The sequence below is a fragment of the Chionomys nivalis genome, chromosome 17 (genome assembly GCF_950005125.1).
Source record: "Chionomys nivalis chromosome 17, mChiNiv1.1, whole genome shotgun sequence".
NCBI classification, from domain to species: Eukaryota; Metazoa; Chordata; class Mammalia; order Rodentia; family Cricetidae; genus Chionomys; species Chionomys nivalis.
Window position 1 is genome coordinate 38,042,092 of NC_080102.1, and position 14,173 is coordinate 38,056,264.

Here is a 14,173-nt window from a genome sequence, read left to right on the forward strand (position 1 = left end):
AAGTGAGTGCGTGCCTCAGCATACAGGGCTTAACCAAAGTAACCAGGAGGAAACACCCTTTGACTATTCCCAGACACTCATACAATCCTGGAGTCAAAATTGTCTGGCCCAGTATCATTAAGACTCAGACAAGTGCCAGGTGGTGGTGGCGCACGCCTTTAACCCCAGCACTCAGGAGGCAGAGTCAGGCGGATCTCTGTGAGTTTGAGGCCAGCCTAGGCTACACAGTGAAATCCTGTCTTGAGAAACAAAACAAAATACTCAGAGTAGGAAGAAAACTTACCCAATGTCTCACAACTTGAGGAAGGACATGAAACAGCGTCTGTCTGTCTGTCTACTCCAGACTGGAATGCGGTCTCAAATCTATCTGACCTGCCTGGGACATCCTCATGGCTGATGTCAGTGGCTTGGAGCCACCTCAACTGTTAAAGTGGAGTGAGCAGTGTTGCCCTATAAGTGGGGTGCAGAACATAGTGGGGTGCCCAGTGCTAGGCACACAGCTGGCCTCCAACAGAACCCGGCCTCCCCCCGCCCTTCTCTCTATTCCATCCATCTTTTCTTTCATCCATTCTTCCCAGCTTTCTACACCAGAAAACTGAGACTGCCTGGTCCTGTCCCCACCCCCAGGGCTGCTGACTCAGCCCTTTGCTCTGGTGGCTGCAGCTTGGAGGGGGAGCCTCTTTGCAGAGCTGGCTCAATGCCCTGGGAATGCTGTTCAGGCAAGGCCACACAGAGGCCATGCCAGTGTGGGCCTGGTGGTGGTCCCTATATGGCCACCATCCCTCTGTCTACTCTCTTCTGCCCCTTACCCCCGGTACTCCTGACTGGACCCAAGGACTCTGAGTCATTTTGGGAGGGCAGCCTAGAAGAGTCTGGCATCCTCCCAACTTGGACTCAGCTCTGCTATGTGACCTTGTACCAAAGCCTTGAGCTCCCTGGGCCACGATGTCCCTGATTAAGGGATGGGATTAGATCATCTCGGAGACTCCTTCCAGGCCTGATATGCTGTTGGATTGTCTGCTTAAACACACAGGAAGCCTGGGCCAGAGACACCCCTGTCAGGGACCCAAAGCATGGAGGCTTTAGTGGGGCCAGGAAGTCCCAGACCTCAATCTGTCTTATAAGTAGTGATCTGGAGAATAGTGTCACTGCCAAGACCCTCTAGCTGCTAACTTGCTTGCTCTCCCTGGGCTGGAGGGGTGGGGGGAAGTGTGTTCGTGGGTCTAAACACTTTTTGAGGACCAAGGTCCCCGAGAGAGGTGACACCTAACTCAGGTGGGAAATAATGAAATTAAAATATTAAGGTAGCCAAGAGTGAGGGACGTTTGACATCATCTGCACAGGGGCTCTGGCCCCAGGAAGCTGGGACTAGGACTCTGACCTGTGGCCCTTGCTAAAATTCCCCTAGCCTGCCTAGGAGGAAACTGAGGCAGGACCCCCATGAGCTTCTTGGGGGTTACTTCTGTGAGGCAGCTGGCTTTAGGAGACCAGAGGTTGATTCAATAAAGGCAGGATTCCAGGTGGAGGAGAGGAGCAAGTCATCTCGGTCTAGCGCTTATGGGCTGGGGGCGTGGGCAGACCACCTAGGGTAGGAGAGGCAGTGCTTGGCTTTGTTGCTGGCTACTAGGTGTTAGACTGACCAGGATTTATGCCTATGGAGGATGGGCACTAGTGCCCTCACGCCACCCTCTCTGTCTCTGTAGCTCTTGGCAGATAGGTCTTGGGCTCCGACTAGACTACGGCTGTGGGAGTTCCCTGTGCTGCCTCCCTTTTCCTGAGTAATGGAAAACCCTGCCCCCTCTCTTGCTGCACGCAAGATTTCCACGCCCAAGTATTTCTAGGCCCCTGCCCTTGTCCGTGCAGTCTAAACTCTCAGGGCCTTTGACTCAAACAGGGTCCCACGGCTGGGACTGGGCTACAGATGCCCAAGGAAGTTCAAACATTTCCCAGTATCTCTGAGGCCGAGCCCCAGGCTGGAGGGGCGGGAGCAGGAGGTGGGGAATGGGAAGCCAGCTCAGCGTGCTCCTTCCTCCTTCCCTCCATCCCTCCACCCTCCCAGCTCAGTCGTAGGCCTTGGGGGTCGGGCCAGCAACAAGCTATTATCACAGACATGGGCCAAGGAGCCAGAGGCCGCCCGGGGTCTGTGAGTTGAGCTTGAGGCTGCAGGACCAGGGTGAGTGGCTGGAAGCCTCTCTGCTTCTGTCTGGGCTGGGGGCTGCGGTCAGAGTCTGAGATTTCTCTGTTCCCCTCTTTCTGACAAGCACATAGCTCTTTCCTCTGGCCTAGCCAGCTCCTTGGAGGATCTCCTCCTCTCTGCCACCCCTCTGCTCCTGGCTTTTATCTGCCCCCTGCAGTGACTCCTGCTCCCCTCGCCACACAGCTCAGCCCTGACTTACTGGAGGATGCTAGTGGGAGCTCAGCCACCTCCAGGAGGCTCTGGCTTTTTAGTAGAGATGGTGGGGACCCTCAAGATCGCTCTACAGTTAGTGTGAGCTTCCCTTCCCAACACAGTCCTGATTGGCCCCATCCCAGAAGCCAGCTAGGGATCCTAGCTGTAGTTAGAGCCGCCAGTGCTGCTTCCAGGGAGCCAGAGTTGCTTCCTGCTTCCGTCCCTAAGCCTCCTCCCCGCACCCGGTCTGTGTCTCTGAGCCTCTGACTCCCCAATAAGAAACAGAAATGTCTCCAAACCATGATGACATCCCAGAAGTTCTGTGCCTTTCAAGTCATAGGCACTGCCAGGCAGAGGAAGGAATGAACTCTTGGAAGTATATGAAATATATGACAAGCTAGGCAGCTTCCCTGTGTGTCGGTCATCCACATAGCCTGGCAAGGAAGACACGCTGGCATCTCGTGCGAATGAGGGAACGTGAAGACCAGACGGGCTAAGCCACAAGCCTTGGTCACACTGTTTGTGTTATTCAGATGTTCCCCACAGCGGGGACACATCTCTGGACCAAATAAGGCGTGTGTGTGTGTGTGTGTGTGTGTGTGTGTGTGTGTGTGTGTGTGTGTGCTACAACCTGGAGTTAAGGAAAATAGGGCTGGTTGGTCTCTTGAGAGGTTTGCCTGCCTGGTGGAGCAGAACCAGCAAAACCCAGAAGTGTGGACAGGATCATTCCAGAATTGGGGTGTCTCCTAAGATGTCTCCTGTCATCACCCTGGCTGCTGGGGAGAAGCCCCAAGAGCTTCTGTCTCTTTAACCCCTACTCCCTCTTCAAACCTTTCTAGAAGAATCATTTTACCTTCTCAGCCTGTATTAACCACAGAAAAATATTTTTGAATTGTACTAAACGTTAACGGGGAACAAAAAGGAAATAAACAAAGAGACGCCAGAGGTGTAAAAACCAGTCTGGTTTCAATAGCAGTTTCTGATCTGTGATAATCAGGCGGCGCCAGTCCCCGAGGCTGTCACCACCTCAAAGCCCGCTGTGGGCTTCCTGCCCACCCGTCCAGGCTCTTTTTTTAGTGTCCGGCCTACTTCCTGCCCCACTCTGGAAACTCTGGACCCCTTCATGTTCAAGGCCCAAGATGAAACGTCACTAATTCTGTACCTCAGTGCTTTTGATCCCCCCCCACCACTTAATTTCAATTTACCACCTTAGAAGCCAATTGGTAGGCCTGTGTGATTGATACAACCATCTTCCAATGATTGAACGCCGAACTTTCTCTGTGGGGAGGAGCAGGGGGCAGGGCAGTTCCTGGCTAAAGGTGGGTTGTGGAGGGCACAAAGGTACCAGAACTGTGAGTCCTACTAAGCTGCATATCCTCAACTTTGTGTTGTTCCAAAGGGAATGTCTCATTTTCCAACTTCTTCAAGACGCCTCCTGCTTCTGCACAGAAGAGGAGTGCAGGATCTGATGCCTTGATCCTCAGGAACCCCAGCTCTAGCCACTGCCTGTGGTACCTGCAGGTGGTGGTGAGAGCCATGGCCTTTAGAGATGAGGGGGGCAAAGAAACATTCTCCACCTCCTTAGTTAGCCACATGGACATTTGGCATCTCCTTTGGTGCCCCAGTAAAGGCCAGGAGCCTGGTGTGTGCCCTCTGAGGGTCTCCATAGGGGCTCCGTTCTTCTCAGGCCATGTGGCAGTGGTCACAATAGACAGATGTCAGGAGGCTCGGTGGCCAGTCTGGCACCCTCAGCCTTGCTTCCCCTGGTGGCCCCGGACTTGCCTGTTACAGGAGGTCCTACCTACTCCCCCTAATAACACGGGGTCTGCCCTGGCTACAGGAGATAATGTTATCCCTGGGCATTGACATGCTGGATACGCTGAGTCAAATGTGTCTCTCTGTCCAGGTCACCATGGGGACAGACAGCCTGGGTTCCTTCTGGGCAGTACTCCTGCTTCCCCTTGTGTTCGGAGTCCCCACAGAGGAGCCCACCTTTGGGGACTCTGTGGCCTCCCATCTCAGCAAAGGCTGCCGACGATGCTGTGACCCTGAGGAACCGCTGTCCTCTGCTGACCCTGTCCAAGGCCCTGCTTCCCCCCACTTCCCCTATGTTCTGCCCGAGGTCAGGCCCTATATCAACATTACCATCCTGAAGGGTGAGTCGTGGCCTGGCGGAATTGTTATGGGATAGGGAGGGAGGGAGGGAAGAAGGGAGGGAGGAAGGGAAGGAAGGAGGGAAGGACAGGCCCTGCCTGACTTTGGTCTGTATATGCATAGCACCTAGAATGTGCAAGTGCTGTTCTGAGTTCAGAGTGAAGGACTCAATGGGAAAGGCCCTGGGATCCAAAATGTGAGCAGAGAGGTACTGGGGTGAAGTGTGGGGCACAGGTAGCAGAGCGAGCCGGGCAGGTTCATGGGGCTCCTGGGAAGGTGAATTGCAAGCCTAAGGGGGTTGAGCAGAAAGAGGATCTGGCCCCCATTGGTGTCCTGTGGGGCACACGATAAGGAGAGAGGTGAAAGTGTAAAGACCTAGGGGAGCTCTATGGCTGAAAGTGGGGGTGGCAACCCCCTGATTTATAGCCTCAGATGTGAGGGAATTAGTTCCACTTAGGTGATGGGACCCATGATGGCCATGGCCACACCATTGACATCCAGCTGTGCTAACCATGCCCCTGCCCAATGTGAGGGGGTGACTGGGTCGCTCCTCCCACATGCAGTAGTGTCCAGTAGGGGTCTTCTGGAGTCACCTCCATGTCAGGGACAGAGCAGGACACTCCTCTCTGATAGCCAGTCCACACCTGAGACTCCCGCTCATTCTAGACCTGGGGGAGGTCACTTCCTGGTCTCCTTGCCTGATGGCCTTACTCAGTGCAACTTCAGGTAGCTTAGCCTCTGGAGGTGGAGGGGCCCAGGCCTGGTGACCCTTTGCTGTGACTGTCCATCTTCAGCCCTGCGTTGCCCTTGGACAGGTTTCAGAAGAAGACGGTTCCTTGTAGCACCAAGGGTGCTTGGGTAGCATCTGGAGCCGTGTCTAAGCCTTGTGGGTCAGGCTGACCTCTTGCCAGCATCTGGGTAGAAGGAAAACAGCCCCCTCCTCACAGCCACCCTGGCTTTAGGCTGGGCAGAGTGGGCACTCTAAAGCGCTGTACTCAGAGAGGTGCTTTTGCTGGGAGGTGGCATCTGTGGTGCCATCCCATAGTCATGGACACCCCCACTCCCTTTCCTTTGGTCTGCCTTCAAGGACCTGTGCCTTCCTTTCTCTATTCTCTTTATTGGCTTCACCACCGCCCTGGTCCAGGGAACCTGAGAAAGTCCACAGCCTCACCAGGGAACTATGTGGAGCCAGGTCTCTTCAGTGCACACTAGGTGTGTTTTGTGGTGGGATGGGAGGTGTCCTGTCTATGCTCAGATTCAGCCTGGAGCCAGGGCTGGAAAAGTAACCAGGTCACCACTGCCAGGGAGGGTGGAGATGGACTGGGCCATTCTGAGGGGATATCCTGCCCTCTCCTGCCAAGTGAGGACTCCTGTGCACCTGTGAGGTGCACATTATCCTTTTAAAGTATACCCCAGACACTCAAGACCCCCAAGTTCCCAGGCCATGGCAAAGGTAGTTTTATTCTTAACTAGAGGTGCAAAGTGTATCTTACCTTGCCCCACCTCCCTACTTGTCTTGGCAGGCAGCCTCCTGGAATCCTGCTGTGCCCTCCTTGGCAGAAAGAGGACCCAGGCTGAGCCGGACAAAACACAGTCTGGGTTTTGGAAATGGCCTCAGTTTTCACTTCTGCAGAGGGATGTTAGGGGGTGGTAAATACCCAGCAGGAGTAGATTCTCACTAAACACCAGGTCCTTTTCTGGATCCAGGCAAAAGCAGTGACTTCCAAAAGTGAGTGCTTAGCATAGGCCAGGGTGGCTGTCCTAACTTCTCCCCTTCATGTCCTCACAGGTGACAAAGGGGACAGAGGTCCTTTAGGAACACCAGGGAAGCCAGGCAAGGATGGTCCCCGAGGGGACCGTGGCTCTCAGGGTGTCAAAGGCGACAAGGGGCAGGCAGGCAACCCTGGCAGCGCGTGTCAGGTGCACTACTCGGCTTTCTCTGTGGGTCGCAAGACAGCCCTGCACAGCAGCGAGGACTTCCTCCCACTGCTGTTTGACAGGGTCTTCGTGAACACCGACGGCCACTTCGACATGACCACTGGCCGCTTTACGGCCCCCCTGCGCGGCCTCTACTTCTTCAGCCTCAACGTGCACAGCTGGAATTACAAGGAGACCTATGTGCACATCGTCCACAACGAGCAGGCGGCTGTGATCCTCTATGCACAGCCCAGCGAGCGCAGCATCATGCAGAGCCAGAGTGTGATGCTACCGCTGGAGCCCGGTGACCACGTGTGGGTGCGGCTCTTCAAGCGGGAGCGGGAGAACGCCATCTACAGCGATGACGTGGACACCTACATTACCTTCAGCGGCCATCTGATCAAGGCGGAGGACTGACCTTCCCTGACCAGTTTCGCCGCTGGGCAGCTTGGGGGAGAGCTGGTGGCTAGGGCAGGTCCTGTAGGTTCCCCCAGGGCTGGATTATTAGCATCACTTACAGTCTGTCTCTGCCCCCTCCCCTCCTGGCTTCATTTTTCAGAGACTTAGAGCAACTCTCCTCACACACCACCGTGCTATTCATCCCCGGGGACTTTATTGTATGGTAGATTCTGGCTTGGCATTTGGAGGTGGACCCGGGATTCTGCATTTCTAGCAATTTCCTCGGTAATGCTGATGCCGCGGGTCTATGGACGACGCTTGAGGAATTGGGCTCCCTAAAACGTTCCTAGCATTCTAGGGACTTCCCAAACATTCTGGAATCCTGCCCCCTCCCCCGCACTGAAAACTCTAGTATTCTTGCATCCTCAGGTTTTCTTCTCACCCTGGGCCCAACCCCTGCCCCTGCCCTTTTTGTCCCTCCCCCAGCCTCTTTTCTAGCCACTGTTCACGTATGCATTCAGCAAATGCTGACTGCTCACTTGGTCCCAGGCCTGAGGAAAACCTAGGCTAATCGTGCTGCCCCTCCCCTGGCAAATGCCCAGGAACCTGGACAGAGGTTGCGGTGTGCTCAAGTGGGTACAAAGACTTGAGCACTTACTGGGTGCTCCTCTAAACTAGGTGTTGAGGCAGCAAGGGCCGTTCTTCACTGCTCCTGTGGTGGCCCAGGTGCTGGAGTGGGGATGATATCCCTTTTAGATTCTCTACCTTCTTGCCAGACGCCCAGCATTGAAGCAAACCCTAGATATAGTCTTGGTTAGGGGGAGGCCCAGGAATTTGGAGGCACCCAGGGTAAAACGTGTGAATTGGAGCCCATTCTGCTCCCTGATCTTTGAAGACTCCTTCCCTCCTTACCTTATTCCCCAGGACTTTAGCCATGGTCAGACCACGTATTAGGTGCTCTCTGTACCTCCTGACCCCTCCAAAAGCCCAGTGTCACACTGGGCTGATGAGGGTGCTAAGGACACCCAGGAGGTGGCTCCTGTTTCAGGACTTCACCTGCCTGTATTGCCCTAGCAGACATCATGGGGAGTCAGGCAGGACAGAGGTGGTAGGTTTCAGCCCAAAGCAGGTCTAGGGACTGAAGCCAGTGATATTCAGGTTATCTGGGGGCCTTCTCTGAGCCATGCTGCCAAGGCAGGCCCTGGGGAAGGTCATGGAGAAGCAGGAACACCGAGACCCCCATGCCTTTCCCAGAGCATATGGCCTGGTGGCCCCTCTAACCTTCCCCTCTTCCACTGTAGGCTGCCCAAGCTTCTCAGGGGAAGATGGCCTCCGTCCATTGGTGCTTCTGCAGACCCAGGGCACGACTGGCCCTGGGCAGGCATCTCTGGTGCTTACAGTCAAGGGAGCCATGGCAGGGTGGCAAAGGCAAGGCCTGCCACGTGCTGTGAAGACTGGTTTGACAAAACCACACTCAGCCTGACTGTCCTTGCCTGCTTGGCCAGTGTGAATAAAATTACTGGATTCTCTTGGCAATTCAGCCTGGTACTTTTTCCCCTATGCCCTTCTCCTGCCTTGGAAGATAGCCACTCTGGCCCTGCTGGGGGCAGATAGAGCGCTTCACAGAAACAAAGCCTTGCTAAGGGCTTCACTCTCTGTGTCCTCTGCCTACAAAGAAATACCAGCTCTAGTCTCTCACACAGCTGGAGCCAGGGTCCTAGAGTTAGTGGGGACCCGCTGAGAGTCAGCTAGGGTCTGGGTAAGTCCCATCTCTGAGTCTCAACTTCACTGCCTGCAAAGTGAAGGTGACAATGGTTTAGATGGCATGTAGCCTGGCAGGTGCCATGTTCCTCTTGGACAACATCTGTCGGTCACCTGCAGTGTGGCTCCTTGTAGCAGTCGCAGCACAATGGTTGTTTCTATAGAGACCATCCCGAAGCTCACGTTCCAGCCGGGAACTCCCAAGTGCTGAACCAATTGTATTAGCTACTGCCTTGATAGAGTGACAGAAGCAATTCAAGGAACAAAGGGTTTATTATGGCTGGAGGGTACAGTTTGCCGTGGCATGGATGACAGGGGGCAGAGGACAGCCAGGGTGGGAGGCAGCGGGTCACATCGCATCCGCAGTCAGGAAGCAGAGAGATGCGCCCGGTGCCCACCTTGCGTTATCCTGGACCCCAATCATGGAGTGATGCCACCCACAGGTGAGGGGCATCATCCCTCCTTCTAGCCTGGTTTAGAAACCACCTCATGGACATGCCCAGACACTTGCCTTAGGTGATTCTAGATCACCACGATATTCACCACGTACCAACCACAGTAACTATCCTATGTGAGGGACCTCGGGGTCCCGCACCTCTGTCTCATGCTTATAGAGAAAACAGCTGAAAACACTCATCCTGCCTCATAGAGAATATTCTGTTTGGGGGCAGCCATATTGACTAGCACAGTTCCTTGCCTGTACTGTTAAAGTGACCCGGCCTCACCTCTCCTTGTCTGCTGCTGTGGATGGAAGGACAGGAGTTTGTGCCCTGTTCTGTACGACCATCACTGTTTGGTGGCTCTCTGCGCACCTCGTGGAAGCTTCGTCCTGCAAAGAGTTCACCATCTGCTCCTGCTTGGAACCCAAGTCCACTCAGTGGCAGAGTAGGCTCTGTGTCCTTGGGACCCGTGAGGGCTCTGAAGGAAGGCTTTCCATGAAACCTGCATGCTTCCCAGGGATCTGCAAAGAGCTGGCCTCACAACGTGCTCTGGTCAAGCTCTTGCTTGTTTAATGTGCTTTGACACAAAGAAGGCCCGGATCTGCTGCCTTGTGTGTCGGCAGGATTTGTGGTCAGCTGACGGCAGCTGTGGAAACTTCGTGCCTGGCACCTGCGGAACTTGCCTACTGAAGCCAAAGCCACAGGCATTTCCAGGCAGGCAGCACCCTGCCTCACTCTCCTGTCCCACTACCATGCCCACTTCCTCCCAGCCCTGGTTCAGAGGTGGCCATGAGATTGTCTCCAACAATGTTCACGCTAGTATCCCTGACTCAGTGGTATAGTCCCAGAAGCCCCTATATCTTGGTGACAGACTTTCCCAACTGGGTAGGCATAGTGGGGTTTGGGTAGGGGCTTCATAAAATTGTAGGCTTCTCAAGCCAGGACTGTAGACAGATCTGTGTTTGTAAAAGTGGAGAGAGCTGGGCATGATGGTGCATGACTTTAACCTGTAGCACTTGGCGGAGGCAGGGGGATATCTGTGGTTGAAAGCCACCTTGGTCTATAAAGAGAGTTCCAGGCTAACCAGGGCTACATAGACACTGTCTCAATGAAATAAAATAAGATAAAAACGCAGAGACAGACAGGCAGACAGAAAACCAGTGAACGGGATGGGATTGGACATGAGAGGGGCTGTGTGAAGCCTGGCCTGGGGTTCACCTTGGTGCTCGGACCTTTAGGAGGCGGCTCACTGGGGCCAGGTGGTGCAGAGAGATCCCCACCTGAGGGAGGAGGCCTGTACTATGGTCCAGAGTGTTTGCGAGTCCCAGAAACAAGGAGAATGCCAAATGCCATGAGGAGGAAAGAAAGTTCCAACAAGACTTTGAAGGAGGTGGGAAGATTGGAAGCAGAGAGCGAGAGCGGGCAGGTGCCCAGCCCAGACAAAGTACACCAGGCTCCCCAATTCCTAAAGGCTTTTATCTAAGAGACCTGGTGGCTTTCTGTCCTGTCCTTGCACAGGACAGTATTTTGTTTGGCTGGAGGAATGGAGGATGCGGGGTAATTTGTTTAGTCTTTTTGGACCCCACATTGTCTTCCTAACATCTTATCCCAAATCTTCTTGCTCTACTGAGGACTTTGACTCAAGGTACACATGGGGTCGGCAGCGGAAACCCACTTCCGAACTCACCAGGGTGCACAATGGGGGGCCATGGGATGAGGGCTTATTGTTCCAGAAAATACAAAGCACATTTGAGTGGCTTGTGAGAAGCGGCAAGAATGGGTCCCAGCTCCTGTGGGCTCTGGAGCCAGACTGGGGGACTCTGCGGAAGCAGCTTCCCCTTGAGAACCACTCTGTCAGAGCCCATCGCCTCAGTGTTCCCTGTCACAGGGTCTGGACTAGTTCTTCCCTCTGTGTGAGCCTTGACTTTGCTCCCATTGTGTCCACACAATAGTGGAGGGGGCAGGGGGCTCCGCTCTGATTGACGGGTGCAGGGGGCGTGGGGGTGGGCTCCGCTCTGATTGAAGAGCGTATGTCGGTTGGATGAATGACTTTGGCTGAGAGTGCTCCTCCTGCTTGGTCCTGCAGGCCCCTCGCTGTGGGCCCCACGCTGCCGCTGCCGCCACGTGTACAGCTGCAGGGAAGGGAGAGAGCCAGAGACACTCACCAGGAACGGAAGCAGATGGGGAGGACATTAAGGGTGGGGCACGCGGAGGGAGCCAGAAAGGAAAGACAGATTCCAGGACAAGAGTTCATAGGACTGGGCAGGCCTGGCCTCTGAGCCCTGAAAGGACCAGAGACTGGAGAGGGCCCAGGGGGCAGGAAGGCCTTAGGTGAAGACCCGCAGTAAGCGTTAACCCTCAGGCATGTCAGAGGCAGGATGAGTGAGGACAGATGCGGGTCCCTGTGTTCCCGCAAGTGGCTGACCTCTTCCCAGGGATTGCTAGTCAGTGCAAGAGCAGTACTGACACCTTGGATTCTGACACAGGTGGATCAGGGCTTGTGTTCTCTGAAGGGCTAATCTTCATCTTAAGGACAGCATTCATGGGTGAAACTGAAGACGGGCGATGTTGTCCATGCTGACCTCCTGTCTTCCCACACTGCCTCTCCCTGGCCCCTCAAGAAGCAGCCTTAGTGTCCTCGTGCCAGCTGCTAGATCTACCCATGTGTTGCTCAGTGACCAGTCAATACTGTCAATACTGGCTCTAGGCTGCCATCACCCCCCCCCCCCCCGCCGCCTTACAGCTGGCCCCAGTTTCAGGTTGTCATCTCTCATGAGATACCTAGGTCTTCTCTGTACTGCACCGTGTCTGAGCCAGCCCTGCCCCCAGCCAGGTCCACTGTGCTGCCATTGCTTTCCTAGTCTACTCACCTCCTCTGGGGCTTGATCAAGACCGATAGTGACACCGAATCTCAGAAGTAAGACCTGAGTGCGCACGTGTGTGTGTTCTCCTTTAACCCCCACCAGGCTCGGCCTGGGCAGAGAGGATAAGATCACTTGGGCAGGAGCCCCCACTGACATGCCCTGCTTCCCCTGTGCCCCACCTCAGGGCATTTAGATTCCCTGCATATGTGTGTGTGTGTGCGTGTGCGTGTGTGTGTGTGCGCGTGTGTGTGTGTGTGTGGAGGTGGCATTGTAAGGGTGGACATTGCATCCTTCCTCTAGACCATGGGCTCTGCTTGGATTAAAATTTGAGCATACCCAAAGACCCCCTCTTTCCTTTCTGTTTTTTGCTTCGTACACCTGTATTTTTGGGGGGTGCAAAGAAGGCAAGCCCAGCACAACACAGAGAAAGCAAAAACAGCCTTGAGTTGAGAGACAAGGCAGCTCCATGGCCACACTGAGGGCCAACGGTCATCTCCTACGTGCCTGGCACATGCCTGGTGTCTCATCCAGGCATGACAAGGGCCTGTGCAAGAGCTTGGGCCAGAAGCAGCTCCTCACTTGTCATTGGCTAGAAATGGTCACATGACTTAATCCAACCTCAGGGAAAGAGAATAGGATTGTAAAGACACAATTTAGCTCTGAGCCTCCAACAAAATAAAAGTCTCACCAAGGGATGGTGAGAAGCCACCTTGAGTCTAGCTTTAGTAGGCGGTGTTGTCCCAGCCTTGGAGCCCCGACCTTCCCAGCAGAATGATGCGATTAACTGCCCCGCCCCCAACACATGCACCTTTGGTTAAGATGAAGCTGCTGAGGCTCTGAGCATTTGATAGCGTCTCCCGAGCGCTCTGTGCCTCAGTTTCCCCATCTGTACGACAGGATCTACACAAGAAACTGTGGCAGGGGTTAAAGTCAAGCACAGGCCTGGGGAGGCCCTCTGTGGAAACGTACTCTGAGGAGGGTGTTGTCATTTTATAGAGGGAGTCACTGTGATGCCATAGAACGGTCCGTGCTGTCCTCTAGAAACACGGTGTCCACTGAGTCTGCAGTCACAGTCTATACCAGTCAGGGGACCTCTGTGGGACCTTATGACAGGGGCTGGCAGTGTGCAAAACCCAATGTACTTCCTCTGGTGCCAGCGGTCAGCAGCAGGGGGACACACTGTGGGTCCTCACAATACCCTTCGTGCACAAACAAGAAATAAGGGTGGAAGGCAGTGTGGAGGGCTGGCGGGAGCAAGGAGCTCACGTAGGCTCCAGACAGGCAAGGGAGACAGCAGATTACTTCCGGGGCATTCAGGGTCAAGACAAGGAGCGGGGAGTTAGGAGGAGCCTGTGGAAGGAAGCAGTATAGTTGGCGCTGATAGGATTGGAATCTGAGCGGGCCCACACAGGCTCAAGTTTTTACAAGCTTGTTCCCCAGAATGTGGAGCTGTTCTTCAAGGTTATGGGACCTCTGGGCGGGGAGGGGGTAAGATGACAGAAGCGGGTTGTTAAGGGTGGTCCTTTGCAAGTGATACAAGACCTGCATTTCTGGTATGTTCTCTGCTTTCCTGGTCTTCTGTGAAGTAAGTGCCAGGCACTCCTGCCACTGCCCCCAGACCCTCCACCTCGGATTCCCCACCATGACCTGATCCCCTCTACCATGGCTTCTCCATCATGACCCAAGGCCCTCCACCATGGCTTTGCCACCTGACCCGAGCCCCTTCACCATGGCTTTCCCCACCATGACCTGATTCCCTCCACCGCAGCTTTTCCACCTGACCTGATCTGCCCCCACTGCAGCTTTCCATCATGATGGACCAAAGCCCTCTGCAGCCATCACCTGAAAGAAGCCCCGCTTCCTTTAAATCACATCAACTGTATACACATACAGCAGCACCTGGGCACACATCTTCCCCGGGGCAGTGTTAGAGGAATTACAGGCTGCTGGGAAGAGGCACACCGCTGGGCCTCTCCCTGGGCCTCTCAGCCAAGCGTCCATGCTCTGGGCTGTCCTTCCTTGGAGGACAGCTGGACGATGTGGCAAGCAGACAGAAGGATAAGGCTGGTAGTTCTAATGGAGACCTTAAGGCTTACAGAGCCAGCTGGGACCCTGCTCCCGGCACCTAGCAGGCTGAGTGCAAGGACTGATGGAACTGTGGCCAAGAAGGGAGGCTAGGTGCTGTCACTCAGGCAAAGGCTCTGGGGCTGCCCCTGTGACCCCCATTTCCGACAAGACTGGTTTTTTTC

The 14,173-nt window shown here is 54.7% G+C and overlaps 1 protein-coding gene across 1 annotated transcript; it reads left to right on the forward strand.

The window, feature by feature from the left end:
* Positions 1-1,913: 1,913 nt before the first annotated feature.
* C1qtnf6 (C1q and TNF related 6) lies at positions 1,914-8,383 on the forward strand. Its single transcript, XM_057792027.1, has 3 exons — positions 1,914-2,173; positions 4,296-4,545; positions 6,333-8,383. The coding sequence occupies exons 2-3, from the start codon at positions 4,302-4,304 to the stop codon at positions 6,875-6,877; spliced, it is 789 nt and encodes a 262-aa protein (XP_057648010.1). The 5' UTR covers positions 1,914-2,173; positions 4,296-4,301; the 3' UTR covers positions 6,878-8,383.
* The last annotated feature ends 5,790 nt before the right edge of the window (positions 8,384-14,173 follow it).